At 49.8% G+C, this 26,273-nt stretch overlaps 12 protein-coding genes across 12 annotated transcripts; 4 read left to right on the top strand and 8 right to left on the bottom strand.

Moving 5' to 3' along the window:
- Positions 1-406: 406 nt before the first annotated feature.
- On the top strand, positions 407-1,683 carry N7525_009659 (trihydroxytoluene oxygenase; the record flags this gene model as incomplete). The annotated part of the gene is made up of 5 exons (XM_002563720.2): positions 407-409; positions 462-645; positions 710-857; positions 909-1,140; positions 1,204-1,683. The coding sequence occupies 5 exons, from the start codon at positions 407-409 to the stop codon at positions 1,681-1,683; spliced, it is 1,047 nt and encodes a 348-aa protein (XP_002563766.2).
- Positions 1,684-1,934: 251 nt separating this feature from the next.
- N7525_009658 (urease accessory protein UreD) lies at positions 1,935-2,867 on the bottom strand (the record flags this gene model as incomplete). The annotated part of the gene is made up of 1 exon (XM_002563719.2): positions 1,935-2,867. The coding sequence occupies one exon, from the start codon at positions 2,865-2,867 to the stop codon at positions 1,935-1,937; it is 933 nt and encodes a 310-aa protein (XP_002563765.1).
- Positions 2,868-3,438: 571 nt separating this feature from the next.
- On the top strand, positions 3,439-6,510 carry N7525_009657 (uncharacterized protein; the record flags this gene model as incomplete). The annotated part of the gene is made up of 11 exons (XM_061214808.1): positions 3,439-3,459; positions 3,512-3,598; positions 3,655-3,681; positions 3,734-4,108; positions 4,170-4,957; positions 5,011-5,226; positions 5,282-5,957; positions 6,010-6,026; positions 6,094-6,136; positions 6,196-6,375; positions 6,430-6,510. 11 exons carry the CDS (start codon positions 3,439-3,441, stop codon positions 6,508-6,510), a joined length of 2,511 nt encoding a protein of 836 aa, XP_061069239.1.
- Positions 6,511-6,776: 266 nt separating this feature from the next.
- Positions 6,777-10,156, bottom strand: N7525_009656 (FAR11/STRIP family protein; the record flags this gene model as incomplete). The annotated part of the gene is made up of 5 exons (XM_061214807.1): positions 6,777-7,596; positions 7,652-7,781; positions 7,836-7,975; positions 8,033-8,121; positions 8,198-10,156. 5 exons carry the CDS (start codon positions 10,154-10,156, stop codon positions 6,777-6,779), a joined length of 3,138 nt encoding a protein of 1,045 aa, XP_061069238.1.
- A 374-nt stretch (positions 10,157-10,530) lies between these two features.
- N7525_009655 (phosphatase PAP2 family protein) lies at positions 10,531-11,335 on the bottom strand (the record flags this gene model as incomplete). Its single annotated transcript, XM_002563716.1, has 3 exons — positions 10,531-10,985; positions 11,045-11,234; positions 11,288-11,335. 3 exons carry the CDS (start codon positions 11,333-11,335, stop codon positions 10,531-10,533), a joined length of 693 nt encoding a protein of 230 aa, XP_002563762.1.
- A 764-nt stretch (positions 11,336-12,099) lies between these two features.
- N7525_009654 (RBR-type E3 ubiquitin transferase) lies at positions 12,100-14,082 on the top strand (the record flags this gene model as incomplete). Its single annotated transcript, XM_061214806.1, has 1 exon — positions 12,100-14,082. The coding sequence occupies one exon, from the start codon at positions 12,100-12,102 to the stop codon at positions 14,080-14,082; it is 1,983 nt and encodes a 660-aa protein (XP_061069237.1).
- An 832-nt stretch (positions 14,083-14,914) lies between these two features.
- N7525_009653 (SGNH/GDSL hydrolase family protein) lies at positions 14,915-15,747 on the bottom strand (the record flags this gene model as incomplete). Its single annotated transcript, XM_002563714.2, has 3 exons — positions 14,915-15,172; positions 15,245-15,606; positions 15,678-15,747. 3 exons carry the CDS (start codon positions 15,745-15,747, stop codon positions 14,915-14,917), a joined length of 690 nt encoding a protein of 229 aa, XP_002563760.2.
- A 1,115-nt stretch (positions 15,748-16,862) lies between these two features.
- On the bottom strand, positions 16,863-17,312 carry N7525_009652 (actin-binding ADF family protein; the record flags this gene model as incomplete). The annotated part of the gene is made up of 3 exons (XM_061214805.1): positions 16,863-16,885; positions 16,938-17,068; positions 17,140-17,312. The coding sequence occupies 3 exons, from the start codon at positions 17,310-17,312 to the stop codon at positions 16,863-16,865; spliced, it is 327 nt and encodes a 108-aa protein (XP_061069236.1).
- Positions 17,313-17,999: 687 nt separating this feature from the next.
- N7525_009651 (uncharacterized protein) lies at positions 18,000-18,860 on the bottom strand (the record flags this gene model as incomplete). The annotated part of the gene is made up of 1 exon (XM_002563712.1): positions 18,000-18,860. The coding sequence occupies one exon, from the start codon at positions 18,858-18,860 to the stop codon at positions 18,000-18,002; it is 861 nt and encodes a 286-aa protein (XP_002563758.1).
- A 975-nt stretch (positions 18,861-19,835) lies between these two features.
- Positions 19,836-22,266, bottom strand: N7525_009650 (uncharacterized protein; the record flags this gene model as incomplete). Its single annotated transcript, XM_061214804.1, has 5 exons — positions 19,836-20,527; positions 20,582-21,923; positions 21,995-22,037; positions 22,097-22,104; positions 22,159-22,266. 5 exons carry the CDS (start codon positions 22,264-22,266, stop codon positions 19,836-19,838), a joined length of 2,193 nt encoding a protein of 730 aa, XP_061069235.1.
- A 358-nt stretch (positions 22,267-22,624) lies between these two features.
- On the top strand, positions 22,625-23,440 carry N7525_009649 (MMtag domain-containing protein; the record flags this gene model as incomplete). The annotated part of the gene is made up of 3 exons (XM_061214803.1): positions 22,625-22,662; positions 22,722-23,005; positions 23,064-23,440. 3 exons carry the CDS (start codon positions 22,625-22,627, stop codon positions 23,438-23,440), a joined length of 699 nt encoding a protein of 232 aa, XP_061069234.1.
- A 119-nt stretch (positions 23,441-23,559) lies between these two features.
- cwh41 (mannosyl-oligosaccharide glucosidase) lies at positions 23,560-26,211 on the bottom strand (the record flags this gene model as incomplete). Its single annotated transcript, XM_002563709.1, has 4 exons — positions 23,560-23,808; positions 23,868-24,783; positions 24,845-25,907; positions 25,968-26,211. 4 exons carry the CDS (start codon positions 26,209-26,211, stop codon positions 23,560-23,562), a joined length of 2,472 nt encoding a protein of 823 aa, XP_002563755.1.
- Between the last annotated feature and the right edge of the window lie 62 nt (positions 26,212-26,273).

The following is a 26,273-nucleotide window of genomic DNA, read 5'->3' as shown; positions in this document are numbered from 1 at the left end:
TGATTTGCAGAGACCCACTATCAATTTCCATGGATTCTATCGAGTTCTCTACACATCGTGTAAATTATCGTACAGTAGCAAGATACGGTACCATCAGATCTAGATCGTAACAGGAAAGTCAGTCGAAGAGTGTAGTGGTTGCACCGGTTTCGGGACGTACTGAAGCATCCATGGATGTACCTCTCACAATAAAACACATACATAACCCCGATCTAAACCCGAGTATGTACCTATTGTACATACAGGGGTGGAGGAGGAACTGTGGGACGTGGGACGTGGGGCTGTGCGGGACTGCGGGGAGGGCTTGCGTGACGTCGAATATAACTGAAGTAACAGGGTATCTGGTATTGAACTCTGATTCCGAAGGTGTTTCAGTATAGCGAGTAAGGACATCAAAATCATCAACATGGTAGGTATACTTTGTCTGTTAGTGAGTATATCACTGACCAATTCACCTTTAGGAATATCAAGCAAACCGTGGTGCCTCCATCGAAGACATTGTTGCTGTCGGCCCCGACTCGGAGAGTATAGTGGCATGGCGTGAAAGATGTGGAATCAAAACAGATTCACAAATTCGTCTTGTTAAACTGGCGCATATGCGATACCAGCACCCCGAACTGGAAGAAATTACTGTGTTTCTTCAGGGTATGTGGTTAGGATTTGTTTTTCATTATATCACATGTGATATTTCTAGCTAATGTATGCCTAGAATTCGGCATGAAAATCGCAAAGCAAACCGATGAGGAAATCTGGTATCGAGGCTATGGAATAGACCCATACGTCTACTATGCTAGGAAGGGGCCGAAGAAGTTCCTTGGTGGCACATTTGAAGTTGAATCTTACCAGGATCTTGAGAGGTAACTCTGCAGATATTCTGTCCATATGATGTCCCGTAATAACGTTTCTAGGGCAAGAGAACTATCGACAGCCGGAAATATCGAGGAGCTCGCAGATGCCCCCGGTGGAGGCTATATGGTGACACTACAAGACCCGGAAGGCTTCCCGATAAATTTATTATTTGGACAGACTCTAACCAACCCCGGGCCGTACCCCGAAATTCTCGAGATTAATTATGAGACGGAGAAGCCACGAGTTCGCCGGTTTCAGCGGTTTCAGCCAGGACCTGCCGCAGTCCACAAAGTCAGTCTATATGGCCCCCGCTCATATACTCACGATACGAAAAGATAAGCTCACCCTGAACAGCTTGGTCACTACGGCGTTTGCACCTTAAATTTCGAAGCCCTCGTCGAGTTCTATACCAAGAATTTCAATATCGTCCCAACAGATTTCCTCTTTATCGAGAAAGAAGGAAAGAAGAAGAATGTGGCTGTCTTTGCCCATATAGACCGAGGCGAAAAACATGTAGATCACCATAGCTTCTTCATGAGCTCCAATCCGACAAGTCACGTCCACCACTGCTCATTCGAAGTCCATGACCTTGACACACAGCAGCTCGGCCACCAATGGCTTGCTGAGAAAGGATATAAGTCAGTGTGGGGTGTTGGTCGGCATATTCTAGGATCGCAGATCTTCGACTACTGGTGGGATACGACGGGAAATATGATTGAGCACTATGCGGATGGGGATTTGGTGAATGACCAGACACCTATCGGGTATGGTCCGGCGGGCGACGAGTCTCTCGCTGTGTGGGGGCCTGAAGTTCCTTCTTGGTTTTTGCAATGATAGTTCCAGATGGGTGTTGATTCTGCATATATCTATCGATTCTGGATATATTATATTTAAGGCATAAAGAAAAAGACATACTATTTAGCAGTCACGCCTCTCGGACAGCTATTCATAGACCAACTTCTTTATCGAGACTGGACTGGTGGTTTGTAGCTGGTATAGAAAATCCACCTGCGGGGAATCACAATGTTTGTCACCGTAGAGATATCCAGGGATACATCGCATCAGAGAAAGGTCATGGGAATCACTCATTGTAGACATAACAAAGAGCGTTCTCCAAACTCCCTCCCCACAGTCCCATCTCGCAATAACATATCCCTCAACCAACGTCTTGCAACATCTACATCCCGAGAGCCAAATTTGACTATGACGGAGCCTCGCACGGAAGTAGCAGACCATGTTTTCACAGATTCCACAGATTCACTCGAGCGCAAATCAATTTGTTCATGAGGTTTCCCATTCGCTCGAATGCGTGGGAGACGGGAGAACTCCGCCAGAAAGAAGTCGCCAAGGGCACGAAACAAGGGGCCTCGAATGATGAGAGTGCCAAAAACCCCGAGATCGTCCATTTCATCACTATAGCTTCGCTTCGTGGACGATGTTTCATCCAGAACCATACTATCTCGGATCAAGAGCTTCTTCTTGGTTCCTTTGTCTGGATCAGGAAGTGACCAAATCTCATTTCGACCTTTCCATCCGAAAAATTCCCACGCCTCACCTCTCGCAGTTCGTCCTTCGGAAACCCAGTCTAGGACTAGTATACTGGACAGAGAATGGTGGACGTGGAATATTTGGCATTGCTCATATGAACTGTCTTTGAATGGCTGTACCGGGTCCGGTAACAGGAGGAGCGCTGCCCCTTCTTCCACTTTGACAGTGAGATTTTGATGTGAGCGTATTGACTTGGACGGTGTCTTGTACACCTTTGTGCTTCCTTGCGTAAGAAGGGCTAGTCGCGACTTCGGTCGAACTCTGATGTTCAAGTCTACACAGTCACCGGCGACTAGCCCGCCACCATAACTCATCATAAAGACAAGCACAGCATGGTCGGTTGGTCTTGATGGCGGCGACACGAGTTTGAGAGGATATGTGCATGAAAGCGCCGAAATGGAAGAAGAGCCGCAAAAGGCGTGGACTTCAAGTTGGCCGGTACCTGGCTGGGGTTTTTGAGGCAGCGCCATGGTGACTGTTCCCATTGATAAACTCCCGTTTGGGGGACAAAGTCACGTTGAAGTTTCCATTTTACTAGCAACAAATTGTAGACTGTTGGAAATGGCTTCGGGATTCACTTGAATTGGGCGACATGGACAGTGGAACCACCGAACCATCCATATGGGTGAAATTGGCTTCCCTCGGCGAAGGGGACCTGACACACTTTTTGACTTTCACCGATTAGTGGAGTTTAGTCTTTTCAGTCTTTTCAGAAGTTCACGCAGATTCGACCATGAGATGTCGTCAACGTCATTGCCGCTTGCGGACTTCGATGGCCGATAGGTCACTCCAAGCCCCCCACAGCTTTTGTTGGCCGGTAAAATCGGCGACCCAATTATCTATCCATTACCCACTTTCAACAGGTCGGTTTATGTTATATGCAGGGCCGATCCAGTTCATGCGTGAATCGAAAATCCCTTGCCGCTTCATTTGCCGAGTTCTTGACCGATCGGCATTCCGATTTGCATAAACGAGCAGAAGTAGACCCGTTAACACTAGCTTGTATTGTCTTACGAAGTTGACTTCAAATTGCAAACCGCGATGCAGTTGATAGCCCGTGAGGTGCGGATGAATACCTGATCTTCTATCCCGATAGCTAATGTGAACCACCTAGTTGGATAAATTGGTCATTGCCCAGACCGGGCTTTTGGCCCAACGACGACTGGCGAGAGGGGTGAAATTGAATTATTCGGAAGCTACGGTACCTGATATCTTCCAACCCCTGGAAAGTGATATCGGTAGCTAATAACAGAGCAGGCATTGATCACAAATGTGCTGCAAGAGGTATGTATCAGTCTCGGAGCCAGCATAAATGCCTAGCTCTAATTATCTCTAGATGATGCGAGATTGCAAGCACACTGCGTCAGAACTTATGTCTATTGGGAAACATATCCTTGGGCGCCGACATGTCCTTCCGGGCGTGTTAGCAACTCTCACAGTGCTGCAGATTGAAGGGACCTTTACGACAGGAACGCATCTGGTTACTGTCGATCAGCCCATTAGCAGCGAGGACGGCAACATTGAACTGGCGATGTATGGTAGTTTCCTGCCCATTCCGTCGGAGAGCTTATTCCCATCATATCCGGAATCCGAGTACGAGCCTTTGAAGATGCCTGGAGCCATCTCGCCCGGCGACGGAAAGATCGAGCTCAATCCCGGCAGAAAGCGTACTCAACTGAGAGTCACGAACAAGGGTGACCGGCCAATCCAGGTATTCATCCATTGCTCTACATGCATATCAACGAGATGTATTGATAAGATTTTGTTTACAGGTCGGCTCTCACTTTCACTTCATTGAATCGAACCCGGAGCTGGATTTCGACCGCATCAAGGCTTATGGCTATCACCTTGACATCCCCGCCGGGACGTCGACTCGCTTCGAGCCTGGCGTCACCAAGACTGTGAATTTGACGCAGATCAGTGGTCTCAAAACTATCAAGGGCGGAAGCAGTATTGCGACTGGAACTATTGACCTGTCCCATACCAACGCAGTACTGCAACGCATCAAGGAGGAAGGCTTCCGACACACTCCCGAGGAGGTGCTCATTGATATACAAAAGATCGAGCCCTTCAAGATGGATCGACTTTCTTATGCCTTGATATACGGTCCAACTGTCGGGGATTCGGTCCGTCTCGGCTCGACAGACCTCTGGGTGACGATTGAAAAGGACTACACAGCACACGGAGACGAATGCACGTTTGGAGGAGGTAAGACTTTGCGCGACGGAATTGGACAAGCTGCTGGACGAGCAGACGACGAGTGTGCGGACCTGGTTTTGGTCAATGCATTAGTCATTGACTGGAGTGGAATCTTCAAAGCTGATATCGGAGTGAAAGACGGGGTCATTGTGGGGATCGGAAAAGCCGGTAATCCTGATGTGATGGATGAGGTGAACCCGGCTCTGGTGATTGGATCCAACACGGATATCATTGCTGCAGAGGGGAAAATTATCACTGCTGGTGGCATCGACACCCATGTTCACTATATCTGCCCGCAGCAGATTGAGGAGTCTATCTCGTCGGGTATCACAACCATGTTTGGAGGAGGCACTGGCCCGAGGTAAGACAACCGGAGTTGATACTACAGAGTTTGGATCTGACCTTCTGTTCCAGCACCGCCTCCGTTGCCGCCAATTGCACCCCGAGCAAGACCTATATTCGACAGATGATGCAGACGTTAGACAAGCTGCCAGTCAATTTTGGTGTCATTGGGAAAGGCAGTGATACTGGCAAGCCAGGTCTCCGTGATCAGTGTAATGCAGGAGTCGCTGGTCTCAAACTCCATGAAGACTGGGGTTGTACTCCCTCGGCAATCGACACTTGTCTGAGGTAATGGGATCTATCTTACTTGCTCGATCATTGCGGATACTGATAGCGGTTATAGTGTCTGCGAAGAACACGACATCCAGTGCCAAATCCACAGCGACTCTTTGAACGAGTCCGGTTTCGTTGAGCGAACGGCAGCTGCATTCAAGGGAAGGACAGTACACGCATACCATATCGAAGGAGCTGGTGGCGGACATGCACCAGATATGATTTCTCTCGTGCAGCACGCCAACGTTCTTCCCAGTAGTACTAACCCAACCAAGCCATACACCTGCAACACAGTCGACGAGCACCTCGATATGGTCATGTCTTGTCACCATCTATCGAAGAACATCCCCGAAGATATCTCCTTCGCGGACAGCCGCATTCGGGCAGAAACAATTGCTGCAGAAGATGTCCTCCACGATACCGGCGCCATCAGTATGATGTCATCTGATTCCCAGGCAATGGGACGATGTGGAGAGGTTGTTGTGCGCACTTGGAATCTGGCTCACAAAAACAAGGTAGAGCGTGGCCCTCTGCCCGAGGATGAGGATACTGGAGCCGACAACCACCGAGTGAAGCGGTATGTCAGCAAGTACACCATCAATCCAGCCCTGGCGCAGGGTATCAGCCATGTAGTGGGCAGCGTTGAGGTTGGCAAATTGGCCGATCTGGTGATCTGGGAACCTGCAAGCTTTGGTACCAAGCCATTCCAAGTTCTCAAGAAGGGCTTTATTGCTTCGGCTCAAATGGTTTGTCCTCCTATCTTAAATGAATGTAGTTGAGTGCTAATCATTGTCCTAGGGTGATCCAAACGCATCGTAAGAACCACTTGCATCTACACTTTTCTCCACTGGTCTTTCTTCGTGGGTACTAACTGCGTCGCAGGATCTCAACCGTTCAGCCGATCATTGCGCGGCCGATGTTTGCGGTAAGCTGAGTCTTGTCCTTTCCTTACCCACGAGGTCTTCTGAGCTGACCATAATCTAGCCCCTTCTACCGTCAAGTAGTGTGATGTTCGTTTCCAAGGCCGGCGTGGAGAGCGGTTCCGTCAACTCCTACGGACTGAAAAAGCAGATCGAAATTGTGAGGAATACTCGCACGGTCACCAAGCTTGACATGAAATTCAACAATGCCACGCCGAAGATGGAGGTTGATCCCGAAGCCTTTGTGAGTCTGAAGTCTTTCAAACACAGGAATACGACACTGATTTTTCAATTACAGACGGTTATGGCCGATGGTGCACACTGTAGAGCAGAGGCGGCTACATCGCTACCGCTTACGCATCAATATTTCATATACTAGCCGGCAGTTTGTAAAGGCTAACTCTTGAGTTTGTTCTTATATACCAGGACAAGCGGCGAAAATATGCAAGTTCAATCTATGAGCTAGTGTTCGATTGGTGACCATAAGACCAGTGAAAATTGATATTTCCAAGATAACTATGGAAAGAGAAAGAGGACTCAAACTAATAGCTAAACATAAACATAACCGAACATTGAATCAAAAAACCACAGCGGGTATAGAAAGCACTTTCATTGATCACATTGCCTCACAAGACAGGGACCTCACTACCACCCCTCTGCAGGCGGAGGCACACCCTCCCATTCACTGCCCTGCATCGCAGGAACACTAACCTCCTCCTCGCAAGTCCCTCCAAGCATCTCATCAGCACCCCAGCCCATAGACTCGAGTTCTCGAACAAAGAAATCACGCTCTTCCTCCATCATAGAAGCACCCTCATCACCACCCATGACATCCTTGTACTGACGCAGATGCCACCAGTGCGTAAGACCACGAAGCGCCTGTTCCAACGGCAAAGCCTCTTCAACCTCAGCATCGACGTCAGAGCCAGCGAGCCAGTCGTCGCGCAGCTCGGGACGGCAGTACAGGTAGATAGCGGTGATGACGCGCATGTTACTCTGGCGCCATTTGCGGCCGCAGTAGGGGACCTGGGATTTGAAGAGTTTGAGGGTGTAGAAGCGGAGGTGTGGGTCTGGGATCTTGAGACCCTTGCGGAGGATGTTACTTGATTTGTACTGCACTAGTAGGAGGCAGCGGTGGGCCTTGTCGCGTGTAATCTTTTGCATGACATGTAGGTAGTTGATGGCGGAGAAGAAGTTGCGGAAGGAGAATACTTTGATTGGTTCTTTGGGGAGCGGTGCGGTCGGATAGCCTAGTTCGTCGACTTCGGGGCGTGCCGGTCCGTTGATAATGTCGGTTAGGGATTCCTCTTCCGAGAGACCTGGCATACTGCCGTTTGCTGTTGGATCCGGGCGGTGGCGGGCGATTGGGGGTGGCATGGCTTCGTCTTCGCTTTCGGTGTCGCCGCAGGAGTTTTCTTCGGTTTCCAGGGGGAAGTCCGTGTTGCTTTGACAGAAGTGGAAGAAGCTGGTTTTTGTGTTAGCGGGTGACCTAGCCTAGCGTATAAAGTCGATTAACATACGATAAGTCTTCGCGGTCATTTTTATGTGCCACCGTTTGGTCAACGTCTTGATGTGCGAACATTTTGAGAATCAAGGGGATGTAGTTGGAGTCAAGTAATAGCTGCGTCATGTATTCAAATTTCAAGATATCTTGATGGGTTAGCGACACGTCATTCGGGAAAAGAATTAAAAGTGTAGACTCACGAGATCGCTTGAACCACTTAAGAAGAAGCAACAGAGTTCCAGACACGGCTTTCCCGGTGATCTCGCGCAGTCGAATGTTGTCCAGCTCATCGATGGACGCATCGGAAAGGAGATTGTGAGAGGAGCCGTTCATGGAATGACTGTTACAGAAACCTGGGTTAGAACGGCATTGTTTTATTTGAAGTGTCTGAGCTCACCTCATGCCCTGCGTCGTCTGGCTAGTAGCCTGGCTGACCACTGCGCTGACATTTGTCAGGATGATTTTTAAGAATACGATAGTGATGGACTGTAGGTGAGATAGAGTATGGGTCTGGTAAACAGTAAGTGAAGGTCCGAATTGGGTCTTGAAAGCGTGCACTCACATAAAACGAGTCAACCGCATCCAAGCGGCGCTGGATATCAGAATCATCAGTCTCCTTCTCTACTGGTTTGGGTTTAGGCTCGGCCTTCTCCTCGTCGCCCGATAAATCTAGATGTTCAAAATCGTCTGGGAGATCATCCGAGATGTTGTCAGGGAAGTGAGCAGCGTCCTCGGAGTTCCAGCCACGGTCGTACTGCATAAAGTGCTCGCGCTCCTGCCAAAGTTGTCGCATCGCACGGGTCATTTTCACATGGGTCGAAAAAAGCTTTCCGGCTTCAATAATTGACGCAGGGACATCACTGCCCTCCCATTTCTTTCCAACCAAGGCATCCTGGCGTTGCGTTGTGCCCTTTCCGCCGATGCGGTTGCTGGAATCATCTAGGGGAGGGTACATGAAGGGGAAGTTCTGATTGGTCTGGTAGTTCTGTTTCTTCCCAGCTTTCCCTCCTGGGCCGGCGGGGGATGGAGGTGGGGATGGCGCCGGGGTTGCAATATGAACGGCCTGTTGAAGGATAGAGCCATTTCCACCGGAGACCGAGGGGGCGACACCAGAAAAAATACCACTGGACGAGCTCATCTTGGCTGCATTGTGTGGAAGAGGGGGTAAAATGGAATTGTTTTCCATTTCCAGTGGAACGACGAGTGGCGGAGGGTTGTAAGCAGGGTACTTCGAAGTGATTTCCTGGCGGAAGAGATGGTAGTCCAGAGGGGAGGCGTGTAGAAATGGTGTCCTGCGTTTGGGATCATCCACAGAAACAGCAGGTTCTAGTACCTCCTTTGCGCGCTTTAAATCATCGGTCCCGCCAAAGACGAGAAGCAGCGACTTCCATAACAACAGAAGGATCCTGGTCAGCGGGATATTGGCAGATTCGTCCCAGCGTAGTCGAGCGATGATTTCAACAATGGAGACCAACAGACTGGGATTCGAGCTGTCCAGTGCATCACGGATTGAGCTGCACTGAGGGTCGCGCGCCTGTTGTCTGCGACCCACTTCCACGGCGAAGTATAAGCTTGTAAGGACCAAGTTTGCCTCGCGCTCCGGCGGCGCAATATCACCAGGGCTAATCCGCTCGTAATCAACGTCACTGGAGTCCGATCCAAGTGCTGAGCGGGTCTTATCAAAAAGGCGGCACATGTACTGTATCAAGGCGGTAACGCCCGAGCATTCCTGGAGAAGGGAAACATTCTGCTCGATGCACTGAATCTGCATTGACTTGAGCATTGGGGTTTCGGCTGCCGAGTCGGAATTTCCATCTGAAGAATAGTCGGGCGCCACTCTTCCACCACTAAGTCCCCAGGCACCAGTGACGAGATAGCAAATTGATTCAAGGGCTTCCAATCGCGCGGGGACTTCAGCAAGCTGCAGATCCTCAAGCGCCTGAGCAATAAATGAACGACGTAAATCCTTGGATGCGTCGAGCCAAGACAGCCCGGGCGTGTCTCGCTGGCGCTGCTGGGAGAAGGTAGGCCATTTCTTGTTAAAGGTTGCTTTCATGCCCATCAGCATGACGCGGTCAAAGGCGTTATACTGGAACCACTCGTCGAGCTCGTCAGGAAAAGATTGGGCATCGGCATATTCAAAAGCATAGGCTGGTTGCTCGATTTTGGGCATTTCACCCACAAGCTTCCGCAACTCCGATAAGCTCAGGGAGCTCGCACCCCGGTCCGCATTCTCCTGGGCAGGGGCTGGAGGGGGAGGCTGCATCGGAGGAGGTGGAGCAGAGCTTTCCCGGCGAAGTTCGGGTCGTTTCATGGATTTGTCGGGCGCTGAGGGCGCCATCTCAGGAGCGGGTGCGGCCTGCGAGGCCTGTTCCTGGCGGAGCCCCTCAGCCACCTCTTCCAGGAGTTGGTCGTCTGAGACTGGCGAGATATCGGTCCCAGTTTGGTCGACCTCATCTGCCTTGACAATATGATGTTCCTGCATAGTGGCTTCGGGTGGATCTGAAGCTGTGTCCATCATTGTGGGCTTGTTGTGTTGTCGTGTTCCTGGCAGAAAGTTGTTCGGTGGATCACCAAGGTATCAACGCTCCATCCATTAGGCAAAAAGGGTGAAAAGAAAGGATCACAAAATTAAATCAAACTCATGCAAATGAACCACTACGCATATTGGAAGTATTCGCAGTGCACGAGGGGTGGTTGCTGCAGTGTTGATGCGGGAGACCAGCTGACACGTGACCAGACTACAAAGCCATTGTGGTATGCGTGTTATTTTGAGATGAATGAGTAGAAAGAGTAGAAAGAGGTAGAAAAAAAATTGATTTCAATTAAATCAACATGCAGGTGTTCGCTCGCTACTCCGTACTATGGTGGGTATACGCTAAAAGGGGGAATCCCTTACTCCGACTTCTTCTCACTAAGGCCGCGACGCTTCAATCTCTGAGACTCCCAACGTTGCCAGCCAGCCTCAGCCAGGTCTTCACTTACAACGAGATCGCGGATTCTGACCAACCGGGAAATAGTGGTCTCCGTGGCCCATTCAATCAAACCAGAACTTCGGAGCAGGCTGGTGACCATGAACCAGCCACAAGCACACACGAATCCAGCGGCACAGCCGGCAAGGACTTGTCTCGGGGTGTGGTAGTTGAGGTAGACCCGGCTGGCAGCGACAGCACCAGCTCCAATGCAAAGGGCCAGCATGACCAGGACTCGTAGGAGGACGGCGACATTGGGGTAAGAGCTAGCGGAAGCTTGGCTGTGACGGAAAAGAAGGAAGAAGGTGAGGTAGACAGAGAAGAAGGTCATGAATTGGGCGTGTGAAGAAGGCATCCCATACCCCTTGCCGAACATTTCTGTTTACACGTGTTAGTTTAGGAAGGTACCCACGAGACCATCAACATTGACAACTCACCCTTCGGTCGCTCTTCCTTGATGAAACGTTTGAGGACAAAGTTCAAGGCTTCACAGCCCATCTGTCCTGCAAACATCAAGATGACTTCCACCTCCCTTGTTGACCAGATCAGGGTTGCATAGGAGACACATAGTGCCTGTGGCACCAGGGCGAGCCATGCTGAGGCAAAGGACAGTTGATCCTCAGGGTTCTGGAGACTAGTCAGTGGCAAAGTTAAACGGGTGATATAATGATGTAACTGACATAGTGGACATGAGTCAGAGACAACGACGCCAGCGGAGTGTCTCCCATGGTGGGTGAAAAATGAGGGAATAAGGGAAGTTCAAAAGTTCAAAAGACCAAAAGACCAAAATCCCCTAAATCCCCTAAATCGCTAAATTTGGAGATTTCCCTTTTCAGGGATATCAGGATCAATGCCAAGAGATGCCAAGACATTTCCCCTTATCAGTCCCCGATAAGGACATTGGGCAGCGGGGGGGCCATGTTCGAATTATTTCTCTCCTCCATTTTTAGGCATCCGAGGGGATTTGCCATTTCTTTTTTGGACCTCTGGAGAATATTATTTGGCTCTTTCTGGTTTCTTCCTTTCCTCTATCGTCTTCATCTATTACTTCACTTTCAAACAATGACGCCGTTGTTCTCTCTTCAAACCCCAGACTCTCTATTGCATCATCTTTTAGACCCCTCCCGACTTTCTGCCGAACATTGGCCCATAGAAGGAATACTTCGGACATCTTCATCTTTGGTTGGTCTGAAATTTTCTTAGGGTCTCAGTCGCAACGCTGATTCGAAGTGATTTTCCTGCAGGATAGAAACCCCCCTTTTCTGCCCGATCGTCCTTAGTGACAGTTCACTTGGGATCGGTTATCATTACCTTCCAACCGTTTCTTTTTTTTTTACGACAGTCATGAGTCAGTGCTTCTAGAATTTCTTGCAGGAGACACCGTTGTCTCCAAGTTGCGATTCACTAGCATCACATCGGAGGCAAATAAATATACAACCAACCCCCCACCAGAGAAATCTTCACAAGTGATCATACTCGGTTTCATCCCGATATGACCGAACTCGACTTTCCGGAGGATGATCGCTCGGTCGAGCTTTCCTCGATTGCCGCCATCTTTCCAGAAATCCAAATCGATCCTTCCTCGCCGTTCAAAGCTGCCCTCGATCTTCCAGTCGCTCCTTCCACCCCAACCTCAATATGTTTTCAGCAACCGCTTGATACTGCAGCCGCCATCACCCCTCCGACCTCATTAGACGACTCCAAGGGAGAACTGGACCAGCCGCCCGTTAGAGACGTTCATCTCCTCTCGCATTTGCCTCCGCTTAACCTCGAGGTTGAATTACCAGAGGGATACCCAACCGAAAAGTCGCCTATCATTCACCTAAGAACGATCCCCTCATGGCTACCTCCTCCAGTGATCGATCGATTGTCTAGCGATTGCCACCGACTCTGGGAAGAATGTGGAAAGGATCTGGTTGTCTTCACCTACATCGACCACCTCCAGCAGCTCTCAGAAACAATCTTCAATATCCAAGATCCATCTGGGGAAGTATGTTTACCGCGCGACCTGAAGATCGGACTACTGGACTACAACAAAAAAGCCGAGCGGGAGAAGTTTGAGCAGGGGACTTTTGAGTGTGGCGTGTGCCTTGAACCGAAGAAAGGCACCGTTTGCTATCGATTACTTCGCTGCTCCCACGTATTCTGCATTCAATGCTTGCAGGATTTCTACAACTCCTGCATCACCGAAGGTGATGTTGACAGCGTGAAATGCATGGCGCCGGATTGCGAGTACAACAAAAGACCTGCAGCTGTACCAGGCGACGGCCAGACCCCTCCCAAGAAGCGTGATCGTACCCTCGGACCAAGCGAGCTACTTCAGATTCCTCTGGCAACTGAAACGGTTCAACGATATGCATTCCTTAAGAGGAAGAAAAAGATCGAAGCCGATAAAACAACAGTCTACTGTCCCCGCCAATGGTGCCAGGGAGCTGCACGATCCAAGCGACACCCAAAGCCCGAAGATCCCATGTCAGATGATTTGAATAGTTCCGACGAAGAAGATGGATCAGAGCCCTGCAGCGAAGTCAAAGATGGAGAGCTTCCTCCTATGGCGGAGCGTGTGTCTGTTTGCGAAGACTGCAACTACGCCTTTTGCTGCGTCTGCAAGAAGGGCTGGCATGGCGAGTTGGTACGCTGCTACCCACGCCGCGACGGCGAGCCCACGGAAGAAGAAAAGGCAACCGAAGAGTACCTGCGTTTGTACACTACCCCTTGCCCGACTTGCAATGTGCCTTGCCAAAAGCAAATGGGATGCAATCATATGCGATGTTTCCAGTGCGACACACACTTCTGCTACCTTTGCTCGGCCTGGCTGTCTGCAGATAACCCATACAGACATTTCAATGACGAGAAAGGCCAATGCTTCAATCGTCTATGGGATTTGGAAGGTGGTGATGGTATCAACCCCGACGGAGCCGAAGCACTCCATCGCATCCCAGACGCACTCCTAGACTTTGACGATGATCCACATGCGGTAGCGATTCACGAAGCAACCGACGAAAGCGATGATGACCACCCTGCATTTGAATTTGATAACGATGAAGACGATCTCCACCGACACCCTCCTCCTCCCGCCCCAGTCCCTCCCCAAGTCAACCGCGGTGCCGGCAGGCCTGGCCAGCGTCACCACGCAGCTGCCCGTGCTGCTGCGGCTGAACGTCAAGCCCAAGCTCGCGCCATGGCCGAGGTACGAGATCGGAATGTGAGACGCCAAGCCAGACATCCTGTCCGATGGGCGGATGCTCCTCCTCAACGTCTTCCTCCACAGGCAGGTGATCCCAGACGTCCTGCACGGTGGGCAGAGGTTCCTGCAGAGCCGTTGGCAGATGAAGATGGTCCCATTCGGTGGGAGGCTATTGCAATCCGACCAGGTAGAGCACAGGCACACCCTGGTCTCCAGCGATTTTTGCATCTAGTACAAAACGACCGTGAAGATGAATGGGATAGTGATGAGATGGACGATGACTTCTGAATCAAGGTTTGATATGCACGACTCGACATTCAACGTGCCATGAATTTGGTCCTTCGTTCCCGTTCAAAAAGCGTCTTAATGACATTGATGCATACAACGAATTCATGTTTTTTTTTTTTTTTTTTTTTTTTTTGTCGCATTTCCCCTTATTTTTCTGATTTGTCTCTTTCATCAATTCCCCCTTTGTCTTCTGTCACACTCCGTTTCATTTCGCTCTTGCATTTGTTCATCCTTTTTCTTTTTGGCTTTCATTTCAATTTGCTTCTGATTTTCATCTCCTAGGTCTTTATTACCAGCCAAGCGCAGGCAATGTTCATATACGTACATACTTCCCCACACATGTAACATGTGTCGTTAGCGCCTAACCTATTTGATATTCTGCGTTTTTGATATATGCGTTGCTCAGTCGTGATTGACTGTTTGGCTGTAAAACAAGACCAGGGGGATTTAATGTCCTCTATGGTCACTTAACTTGATCAGATGTATACAACTTTGCATCGCGCATGACTATAAAATAGTATTTTCTATGACTTATTCCCCGTGATAACAGAAAGATTCTAGCCTTCCAAGGTTAGAGACCAACGCATATTTCTCACACAAGCGGCCTCGGGTCTTGCCCTCCCTGCACACACTTGCGCGCGCAAGTGTGCCCTACAAAACGGAGTCCTCCCCGCTTCCTTCCTGAAACCCAGTTCCCGACATTCCGACCATGATTGTATCACTCGCGGATCTCGCCTCTCCCGGGACTTGTTAGGGTCTTATTCCATGTCTACTAGAAAGGCTGCGGTCCGCCTCCAAGACATCTTAACTGTTCTCAAGTTTGCCGTCGCGGTTATTTGGTGCCACCTCGAACGTCGTTGATGAGCTCTATCAGCTTGGGACCGATATGCCCTGCGATGAACTCATCACCTTGGCTATTAGGATGGACACCATCATCCAGCATAGCGTTGGTGAACCCGGCAGCTCTTGAGCAGTCAGCAATGACAACGGGGGACTCCGCTGTTGTTTGCTGCTGCACCCAGCCTGGAATGGCGTTGTTGAGGGCCTCAATAGTCGGGTCGTTCCAGCTTGTCGGGAGCACCTTATCGACCTAGGAAGATGTGCGTCAGCGTTCGATCAGGAAGATGAAGAAGGATCATATGATAAGCGAGGCATAACTTACAATTACCTTGACCCTGGGGTTCGCCGCACGCATGGCATCGAGCATCATTGTGTACGACCCGATGATGCTCCCGACGTCCCGCTTGCCGAGGTTGACATCGTTGGTGCCGAGCATGAATTGAACGATATCGGGCTTGGCGTTCTGAACCCAGCCCGCGATATTGTTCCTGGCAATATCGTACGCCTGCCAGCCCGAGTGTCCCTCATGATTTGGATCGAAACCTTGCGGCCTCGAGCACTTAGATTGGAGGGTGTCCATGGAGCCGACGAGGTCGACACTGTCCGCTAAACCGGCTGATGTGATTTGGTCCCACACTAGGGTTCTCCAGCAGGTGATCTCAGTAATGGAGTCACCGAGAAGCACTATTTCAATTTACATCCCGGGTCAACCTACTGCCTCGAACGTGGGATCCTGCCTAGAGGTGGTTACTCACTGACTTTGACCTGTTGTGCATCTGTTACAGCCACAAGGCCAGCGAGGAAGGCAAAAGTAGGGAGTTTCATTATGGCAATGAGCTTGGATTTTGGATTCGGGTCTATGGTCCCAAGGAGTACCGGATGGTTGCAGAAGGTTTCATTCAGGGCTACACTACAGTCCTTTTAATTATTTCCCTCCACAAGTTCCCGCATCGGAGACCAGGGTTGTTGGGGAAAGGCCTATGATCTACGGCTCAACCTTACAGACGCACTATTCGGAGCGTATAAGGAGCCACACTGACTAACGCTACATATTTCCATACCCAGAACGAGCTTAACTAGCGGGCCGATGAATTTAACCTCCATTTACCCACTGAATTTAGGCTAGAACGAAGATGGCCAAGTGTGTGGTGCGGGGTTTAAGAACACTATCGGGATAAAGCTGGATGCAACCTTTCTGGACTCCCTAGGCGTTAGTTTGTGATCGTGCGTGACTAGCGCGGGCAATACACTCGTGGAAAACCTCTAGTAGAGACCTCGGATACTACTCCTTGTCTAATCTGTGACAGAGTCCGCTGGAGGCAGCTAGTCACCACAGTTGAAAAGAAAGTTCGGAGGCACGTCCGTTTCTTTACCAATACCGAAGCGTGTTCATCATTCAGCGTAAGACGGGGAAGGCCAAGCCTCCTGTGTTTTACTTATGGGATCTGGGTCGCATCTCTGAAGGCATGCCCACTATATCATGTCTAAAATGGATAATATGGCTATTGTGTGTCAAAGAGCTGGTTGGGGAAGGTTTGAGTGGGACATTACCCTTCTCCCGGGGCACTTCACCGGCAATCACATTATTCTGGGCGGCATATATCCGATCTCATGCCGTTTGCATTTCTTGGGTGTGCATGAAGTAAAAACATGCTTGATAGTACCCCTCCGCCGGAGCAGTACCCAATAGCCTCGAGCTTGGGAAGGATGGACTAACCCACCGGAGGAGAGTTACGGTCGTACCCGGGGAAGATAGCGCCTCCGGCCCCGCATTACCTCTAAAAGAACCTGAAGAAACCCTAAAGAGACCAAGAATGGCGAGAACAATGAGCCTAAACACGGAGGCCACATCCAGACTGTACATCACTAGGCAAACGAACATGGATTGTGCGCGAGAAGAGAAGGAAGTTAAAGCGGCTAAGGCTATCTATCTTATCCCACTAAAATCCGCACCGGGCTGAGACTTCATAATGGTGTTAGCCACGTATGAAACTAGAACTGTATTAGCAACATACCGGTCTCTCGGGAGACGTCTCCCAGGTCCGCTGCGTTTATGTCAACTGAAACACTGGTGAAATTTCTTCTGAGGGCTTCTTTCGACGAAGAATAAAGCATCTTCTTGTTCATATTCCCTGCATCTGGCGACCTGCGCACGGTATAATCAATTAATCCCCGGAATCTTTGTACTGAAAGGTTGACGGGAACAAGAGAACCTACCAAGAGATAAATACGATTTTGTTCCTATCAGCACCTGCTCTCCTATCTTGGAAGTCGTAAACCACCCATCGGCATTCCGTCGAAGGTAAATCGTGGACAAAGTCCTCGTAGTTCCGGTTCTCTGAGGTTTTGTCCACGACAATCTCGGAATTGTCCTCACTCAGAGTGTACATGATGTATGAGAACTTCTTGTTGAAATTGAGCTCCTGATATCTTGCGATGCATTCATCGTTCAGTTTAATGACCTGTTATGGAATTGTTAACAATATAGATGTGTTTTTAGTGAGACACCTGCCATTTTGAGATAGTGGAGCTAGCGAAATAAGAAGGAATGTTAGGTAAAATATATCAGCGAATCTGAAAGCAAGTATATATAGTATTGAATGGCAAATATGGAAAAGGAGCCCTGAATAACATACAGGAGACCGTACAGGTCTTCATCGGTCAAGGGTTCCGTGACAGGCAGGAAATGAAGTCATCTTCCGCTTCACACAAAGCCGAGCTTTGGAGCAGGGGTAGAACTGCCTCTTTGTTTATGTTTATATATATAATTTATATAATAGATATCCTTGAGAGTAAGCCTTAATGCCGTACCCATCAAGAGATTAGGCCTTACAATTATCTCTACGGGTATATCCCTTGTACACGGAAGCTGAGGTATTCAATTACACATATATCACTTGCATAATTTGCGTTATTTCATCACTATATGTATTTACGTGTGGATATTGGCAGCACAGTTGCACTCCATTGGCAGGTATCCTTTAGTAGTGAATCACTTGGACATCTCTATCTCAGTATTGACTATATAAAAACAGCCTTCATGCAAAACTCCAGTCCCCATGCCAATAATGCATGCTCTAATTCCACCACGCACCTCCCTCATTATAAGTCTCCATCTTCAACCCCCCCACAGTCAATCCCAACTCGGAATAAGTCTCACAAATCTCCTCCCAAGCAATCTCATCGCTACTCTTCACCCAATCAGGATCACCCGGCCCGTCTGGATCAACACACGTAAACGCAGAGCTCGTCATAAGCACAAGATCAAAGCCCGCAGCCATACCCCTCCAATCCCCATTAATTCCATCCGTAAAGACCGATGTACAGGGACGTTCAATCTCAAGCGGCATATTAACAGGCTCAGCTCCGCCCAGACAAATCGCAATCGTCGCGGAATTCCACTTATGACGTCCCAAATGAACAAGCCACTCAAATAAATCCCCCATACGCAGTCCTTCATCTTGCCGTGTTGCCCTCTCTTGGTGCCAAGAAAGACCCATTGGCCCTGCACCCATGCTGAACAGCCCCACCGTGAAGACCGGCGGTTGTTGCGTCAGCATGCGCCGCCAGCTCGCTTCGGGCCGGAGATACATCTCTCTCTTAGCTGGGCTTTTCGTGAGATCGAAATCGCTGAGGCTGACGTCCTCTATTCTGTCACTTGCATTGCTGGAACCTCGGAGGTCTTCTGATGGAAATGCAGAGGGGAATGCTCGTGCTAGCATGGGGTTGTAGACTCGTGTGCCTGCCCCGCTTTTCTCGCTGGCTGGGATGAAGAATAGGGCTTTTTGCAGAGAGCGTGATCTGCGGATTTGGTCTGCCCAGGCGTGACAGACACGTTGGGTGGCCATTAGGGTTTGCATGTCCATTGGGTGGAGGATTGATATTACGATCTCGGGGATCGAGAGAGCCCTGGCCTGGGCTGGGAGTTGGATGTGCATCTCTGTAGACTGTGATGCTTGTTTAAAATTGGACCTTCTGTTTCCGGTAGGAGTTGCACTGTGGAGAGACCGAGACATTTAATTGTAGAGTTTTCTCACCTGACTCAAGTTGAAAAGGGCTTAACTACATTAGGACCCCGCTATTTGCGCCTTCGGAACGGGTACAGAATGCGTCTCATCAATTTCTTTGGTACCCAACAAGCAATAGGTTATTATCAGGAATAAGCAAAAATATAAGAAGCTGTGTAAAATTGATTATTATATTACCAGACTAGAAGAACCAAGAGGCACATGAAGTGGGAAAGAAGAGAAAAGAGGGTAAAGAGGACAAAACGATTGGAATATTAAGAATGATCTAAGGAAAATCACGTCTGAACACCGAATGGGGCTCTCTCCACTAAAAGTATCCTCATCCCTAGCTTAACCCACAGAAAGAAAGAAAGAAGCCCAAGGGGTGCAAGTCGGGACGTGAGTCACATGTGAAAGGTAGAGGGATATAATGTGAAACTAAAGAGATATAGAAATCAGTAAGACCGAAGGCTGCATTGCATGCACCTGATGGCTAGATTACAGGGAGATATTATTGTCGAAAGTTGATATAAGGGCGGACCTTAAATCGCGGGAGAAACTTTGTTTCAGGTGACTAAACATCGCATTTAAGCTTATTTTGTGGGGGGGGGGGGGGGGGGGGCCAATCAGCCTCACTACGTTTAGAGCCTCAAGTCACTGCTGTGCGAATGAATCACCTTGGACGATGACATCCATGCATATGTCTTCAAGCTATTCCTCGAATGCTGTCTATTGAATTTAGTATGGAATATTCGTGTAGATACTTTGGATTGGTCAACTAAGTTGATTTCACATGCACTTGTACAATTAGATACTAACACGGGTAGATCTGTTGGCTTGGTTGAATAAGCCTGTTGCACCCCCGGGCCATGACTCAAGGACCATAACCTGATTTGGTGGTTGTGATCAACCTCTCCAGTCATGCCAGAACTCATAACTCATGACCGTGAGATCACAGAACAGCAAAAGCAGCCTGTAACGCCGAGAAGGGTGGTAGCCATGCCAAGTCTCATGAGGTTGGTAGATGCCCGAGGCATAGGCGTGGGTTTCAGGGATGGTGAGGTTCGGGTAATCAGACCCAGGGCTAACATCTGGATCGGAGGGACTGGAAGCCCCGCATTCGGGCGGGGTTGCGGTAGAAGGCTCATCTCCGTCTGGGTTGAGCAGACGGTGGTTGAACCGCAACCGATCTTTAGGATTGACATCCCGAGGAATGCAAGGGACATCCGGCGGCATCTCAAATCCAGGCATTGGGCTTGCAGCAATACCCATAAGAGGTGGCGTCGGACATTCGTCGTCCCTCTCCTGGGTGGGGAAAGGGAGAAGCCAGTCTACGCGAAAGGTGTGGCCAATTTCCTCCTGCCATGTAAGAGTGATGATGGCAACTCCACCGGCCTGAGAGGCGGCAACCACAATCCCAAGTTCAGGGAGGTACTGGACCAAGTTTAAGCGATCACAGGAAGTGAACATAGAATTTTCTAACAGCGATTCAAGTGGGGACCGAGAGAGCGTCCGTATTTCATCGTCCAATGGATAAGGATCCAAAGTGATGTTGTTTCCAGAAAAGTGGAGAATAGGGAAAAACCGAGGATTGCGCGCTGAGCAACAGTTAGCATTTTAGTCCAATACACCGAAGCACATCGCTCACGTACGATGCAGAACAAAGTCTCTTAAAGGAATAAAGTCTCTGAAACGAGCAAAGTTTCCTAAGCGCTCCGCGTCGACAGCACGGTCCAAGCCCCATTGCTCATTCTCTTCTTCAATCAAATTAGTAATGCCACGTCTCACGCGAAGCGATTGACGGGATGGAGCGATCTCATAGTAGGATACTTCAGTGCCGATATGAATGGGGTTACTGGCGGTGAGGTGAGAAGCAGTTTCGGAGGCTTCCGAAGTCGTATGACCATGCTCTGAGCTCGATGGTTGCGGTTGGGATCCAGTATGAACAGAACCGTCAAGGGGGAAAATACTGTCTGGTAGAGTAAAGCTCGAAGTTGCTACATATTCCACAGCAGAGACTTGCTGAGAAACGAGGTCGGATCTAGCCTCGACATGATCAGCCGCTTCCGTCACATCAAAGACCATCCGACCATGCATCATCTTTGGTCTTGGTTGGCATCCACAGGCATCAGACTTGAAGTGGTGCTGCTGAACCCTGCGTGGATGTAGAGGCAAGACAAACCAGCCCCTTTGCTCTCGACCACCCCTTGCACAATCGTAACTAGTCGATTTGACCGCAGTTAAACTGTCCCAGACTCTCCATACGAAGACTCGGTTGAGGATATCGGTGCTGACCATCCACAGAGCGTTGGGGTCCAATTCAAAGTTGGCAAACGACACGCATGGAATGTTGTCAAAATGACCCTTATAGCTGAGCCGAAGATTGCGCGTTCGATGATTGGGTATGTCCTTTTTCAGCTCCTCCATGGACAGTGCACTGTCGATTGATACCCATGTGTTTTCCAACACATCAGAGCCTCCCATGTTTGAGGTCTCAGAGGAACTGGGACTGCTAACGTCATGCTCAGACGCAGGATCCACCAATGCGAAGGCAAAGACTGTGATGACGCCCGTGTTCGCACTCACAGCAATCAACCGAGCAAATTTGTGGGTGGCCAAGCCCCAGGCACTTAAATGAACATGCTCAGCAAAAAAAGGTTTCACTTCGTGTGCATCAAATGGCCGAGCGCCTCCATCTTGGGCGCTCCTATTGATTGCTGAGAAAATAGCCTCAACATTGTAGCCAGTGACGTTGCCAGAATCTGTCGCTAACAGCAAAACCTCATCGACTCCCAAATCATCCACAAGAATATGATTGATTGTATGGGGCCTAGAAGGCTCGATGTATCCAGGCGCATTCGGTTGCTTCATCACAGGGCGAATGATCATCTCAGGTCGGGAGCCCAGGAGCTGGTGAGGTCCACGGGGAATCCATACGTAAATGTTTTCAACGTGAGCCGTAAAAAGCAAATTTCGACGTTGCGAGAGGGCCGCCTTTCAAAGTCAAGGTCAGATCTGAGAAGAAATTATACAATCGAAATAGCGACTAGACAACAGGTACTCACCAAGTTACACCTCCAAGCAGATACAGTTGGCCTAGAAACATCACTATAGCTTAAAAGTAATCAGCCACGATGAATCCAGGCAATACAAGTGTAAATACCCACCTAGGATACTAGCACAAGTCAGTCCATAGTTCTCACGTGAGGTAATTTGAAGACAACCATACCCGTTCTCCTTCTGTTTCGACATTCAATATTTGTACCTGAGGCCGATATCGTTGAGTTTCCGTTTCGGCGTCTATAGTGACAGTCTCCTCAATGGGAGAAAAAGACATTGCCATAGGCTAAGGGAGCTTGTGTCCAATAGCGGAGCGCAGAGAACAATACTTTCTTGGGTCTGAGCAGAGAAAGTCGTGAATGATAAAAGAAGAAGCTTGTTTTGTCATTGCCAAGAGTGGAAATTGTGAGGCAGAATAGACAGAAAGGTAAGTAATTGGTAAACAGATCATGATCAAGCTGGTCGAAAACACCTCCATGTCTGCGGGGAGGTGCAATGATCTGATGATGGAATCACTGACCGCCTTCGCACGGACCTCACTTGAGCACGTACAGACTCAAGAGCTTCGAGGGCTTAGGCTGTCCCCTTCCTACCTAGGAACAACATAGGTTTCTTCAATACCGTTCTCTTGCATGATGGATTTGGTTGCTGGTGTACGAAAGGAAGGCAGCCGGTAAGTTGGTTAACTAGTTACCTCCCCGATATGTTGCGAGGTCGCTAATTTTGTTCCAGCGGCGGCCGCAATGAGTTCAAATGGTCCGACGTCCAGACTTCCGTCCACCGCGAGAACTACTTAGGGCACTCGGTGATGGCCCCAGTTGGGAGATGGCAGCAAAATCGAGACCTCAATTGGTATGCGAAGGGAGACGCAGACGAGGAAGAACGAACCCGCAAAGAGCGAGAGGAACTTCAACGTGTCAAGGAGGCAGAGGAGGAAGCAATGGCTATCGCTCTGGGCCTTCCGGTGCCCCCCAAAGCATCAGAGAACGCCAACATGGTTCCTTTAGGAGGATCCGGTAATCCCGAAACTGTGACAAAAGAAGAAGAGATGCCAGATGCTACAGCAAGGGAAAGAGACCACCACCGCTCGATTCACCGCCACAGACGCGAGCGAACCCGAAGCCCGCGACGCGAAAGGCGACATGATCGGGGCGACGATCCTGCACGTGACAAGGACCGGAGGCAACGTAGACATCATGATGATCGAGACCGCCATCATCGCAGCCATCGTCACAGATCCCGCTCACGATCTCGCGGTCGAGATCACCACAGACGGCGTTCAGATTCTCGCTCTAGGAGTCGACCCAGTCGTAAAGATGAGGAGCACCAGAAACGACGACGGATGGAGCGCAGCTACTCTCCGGCTGAGCGTCGGCGACACCCCGAACGCAGACGAGACCGAGATGACTATGATCGCCGCTACTGAGCTACGAACCAGGGATATGAATTAATCTATTAGCTTGGCGTTGGAGGAATCGATTCAAATCTCGGATGAATGATTGCGTACTATTATCAGAATAACCACTATCTAATCTACGTGACGAACTTTTTCACATCGAGGTTCAATAGCTTACAACTCGTCATGAGTGGTCTTTCCGGGACCGGCCAGTTCAGGCATGGACATCATGTTCACCACCATACTGGTCCAGCCGGTAAAGTGCTGTGTCCGCTGGCCATTGCCCGAGTCAGGGTTGTACTGTTCCCAAGCGAATCCAGTTCTCTTCCACTCGCGGAAGACATTCTCTACCAAATTCTTCCGCAAATCGGAGTACATCTCGCGCGCCTGTTCCTGGTGGGGACCGGAAACCATTGCAGTGTCCTGTGGGGGTTTTGTCAGATTCCGCGGGCAAATAAATCAAAAGATGGGAAAGCACTTACATAGAGATTCTTCAACACCAAGTAGTTGATGTTAATCCAGATAGGGCTTCTCCAATAGTTCTCATCGGTGTCATAGAACTTATCCTTCTTGCTCAAGCTGCGGATACCATAGTCACTCCACAGCTCCTGCGGATCGTGGATCAAGCCCAACACAGCCTTGAGGCGTGGGCTGTCAGGACCCAGCATACCAGTCAGGAAGGGGAAGATGGAGATGTAACCCTTGTGGCAGACGTGGACACTCTCTTCATATTCATCGATAGTGGCATCGCAGAAGGTTTGCTCCTTCTCGTTCCAATGCAAGTCATCAATGTTACGGGTGATAGCGGTCTCGTAGTAAGCGAATTGCTCTGCATCTTCTTCCTCGCCGAGGTTCTCAGCAATGCGACGCATAGTGCGAGTCATCATTCCCATCCAACTGATCAGATCGACATGGAGCTCACCAGGGTGCGGCGGCTGAGCCCTAGGGTAGTCGTCAATGCCAGAGGTGAGGATGTGCTGCACGGAACGTCCACGCCAGCGGTAACCTTCCTTGGTCGAGAACGCTTCACGGTCGTAAGACTTGATGTCACCGCGCTGAGTGTTTCTGTACCAGTTGTAGTGCTTCTTCAGGAGCGGGTAGAATGAGCGAAGGTATGCTTCAGACAGCTCCGGGTGTCGGACAGTGGCAGAGCGCAGGCTCGCGGTCGCATCTTGGTTGTCCAGGGACCCGGACTCGGTGCTCTTGTTGCTGTTGGCCTTGACCTTGTCCATGAATGCTTCCAAGGCCATGAACAGAGTAGGCGGGTTTGCGTAATGGGGATATTGGACCGTAAACTCTGGCGGAACCTTGCTGCGTGCCTCTTGACCGAGAATTTGTTCACGGGCAATCCACCCATCCTCGTCCATCAAGTGGAACCAGCTCTTGATAATCTCGAGCCTATAAAAGTCAGTATATCATCCAGAACTAGTAGATAACACGAAAGCAGGAGTAAACGTACGCAAGATCGGTGTCATATTCGATCACAGGCATCAAATGGAAACCTTCATCCCAAAGGAATCCTCTAGGGAAGAATGGCCGGGAGGGAACACAAGTGAAAAGCTCCTTCGGGCCTTCGATAGAAGGCTGTGCGGCAGCCCTGGCCTCGGCGGTCTCCTCCCAGAAGCCTTCATTCTCCTCTTCATACGCAGGGTTTGCAGATCGATCCACGAGATCATCGCCGTGGAAGAACCCAATGCCGCCAATGAGGTTAGACAACATTGCCTTGGAGAAGCTCGAGTATTTCGGCGAGTCAAATGGCGCCTGTGGCGGGAGAAGCTGCTCAAAAGTTTCAGAGAACGAAGCCGAAGCATCATCAATTTCCTTAGTGAGGGTTTCCGAGGTTAACGGTTCGGGGGCGGAGCCGGAGGAGAACAGGACATCGAACTCAAATGCACCGCTGAAGACCTTCTGAACAAGATGAGCATTGCCTTGGCCAGGTTTGTGCTTGATAGTAAACAGCTGGGCCGGGGGCGGAATGTTCTCTTTTCCATACTCCTCGAGGGCTTCATCAACCTCCGCCTTCAATTGAGTGAAGAAAATTCCCTTCGCTTGCCAAAGTTGCTCCTCTGGGAAGGCCACGCTAGCTACAATGCTGCGGTCTAATGGCTTGTCTGTGGAGCTAGGATGATCATATCGGGGGTGCGAGTTGGTTTCCGGTCCAGCGGTGACATCGATGGCGAAATCACCAAGTTCTGTGGAGTATCCTTCGAGCTTGACATTGCCTTCCACGCCAGTGGATTCAGCAGACGAAGAATCGGCTCCCAAGTGGCCTAAGCCCTCGAGGGTAGAATAAAATATCATCGTAATGGGCTGGTCGGGATCAGCGCCCTCTCTAGGCGTGCCTTGGACTCGGAATCCCCAGCTACCTCCGTGCTGGCCACCGGGAACTTTGATGAAATCGATTGTCAGGTCCAAGCTGTTCCCAGCGTCATGAATGGTTTCGCGTCCTCCCTTCCGGATATCGTACTCATCCCAGCCATAGCCAGCCATTCCTTCATTTTGTTCGCAGGTGTGTCTGAAGTCTTCGGTGGATGTTAGCTTCATAGTTCATCAATGCAACCAGGCTACCAATAATCACATACTTTGTTGAGCGCCGGCATAATCGTCAACCTTCCCCCAGATCAATCCAGCCGTGAGACTCTTGGGAATGCGAGGACGCACCCCAAAATAGAGATTCGACTTGTAGGGACCCCATAGCAGTGAGTCGTTGCTAGCGCGTCCGGCCTCTCTGGCTAAGACGGACACATCATTGGAGTCTTCGCTTGCAAGAATTCCAGTTGCACAAAGCAGCGACGTCAATAATACTGAAATCCTGAGGTGACGCATTATGTAGCCTCAGTCGAGTGACTGCTGTCCTCTCCGCGGCATTAAGCTATAGGTGTATGTAC

This window comes from Penicillium rubens (assembly GCF_028828025.1).
Source record: "Penicillium rubens strain IBT 27055 chromosome Unknown utg000003l_segment0_segment0, whole genome shotgun sequence".
Lineage (NCBI taxonomy): Eukaryota > Fungi > Ascomycota > Eurotiomycetes > Eurotiales > Aspergillaceae > Penicillium > Penicillium rubens.
The sequence above is the reverse complement of the archived record's forward strand: the minus strand, read 5'-3'. Positions and strand labels throughout refer to the sequence as shown.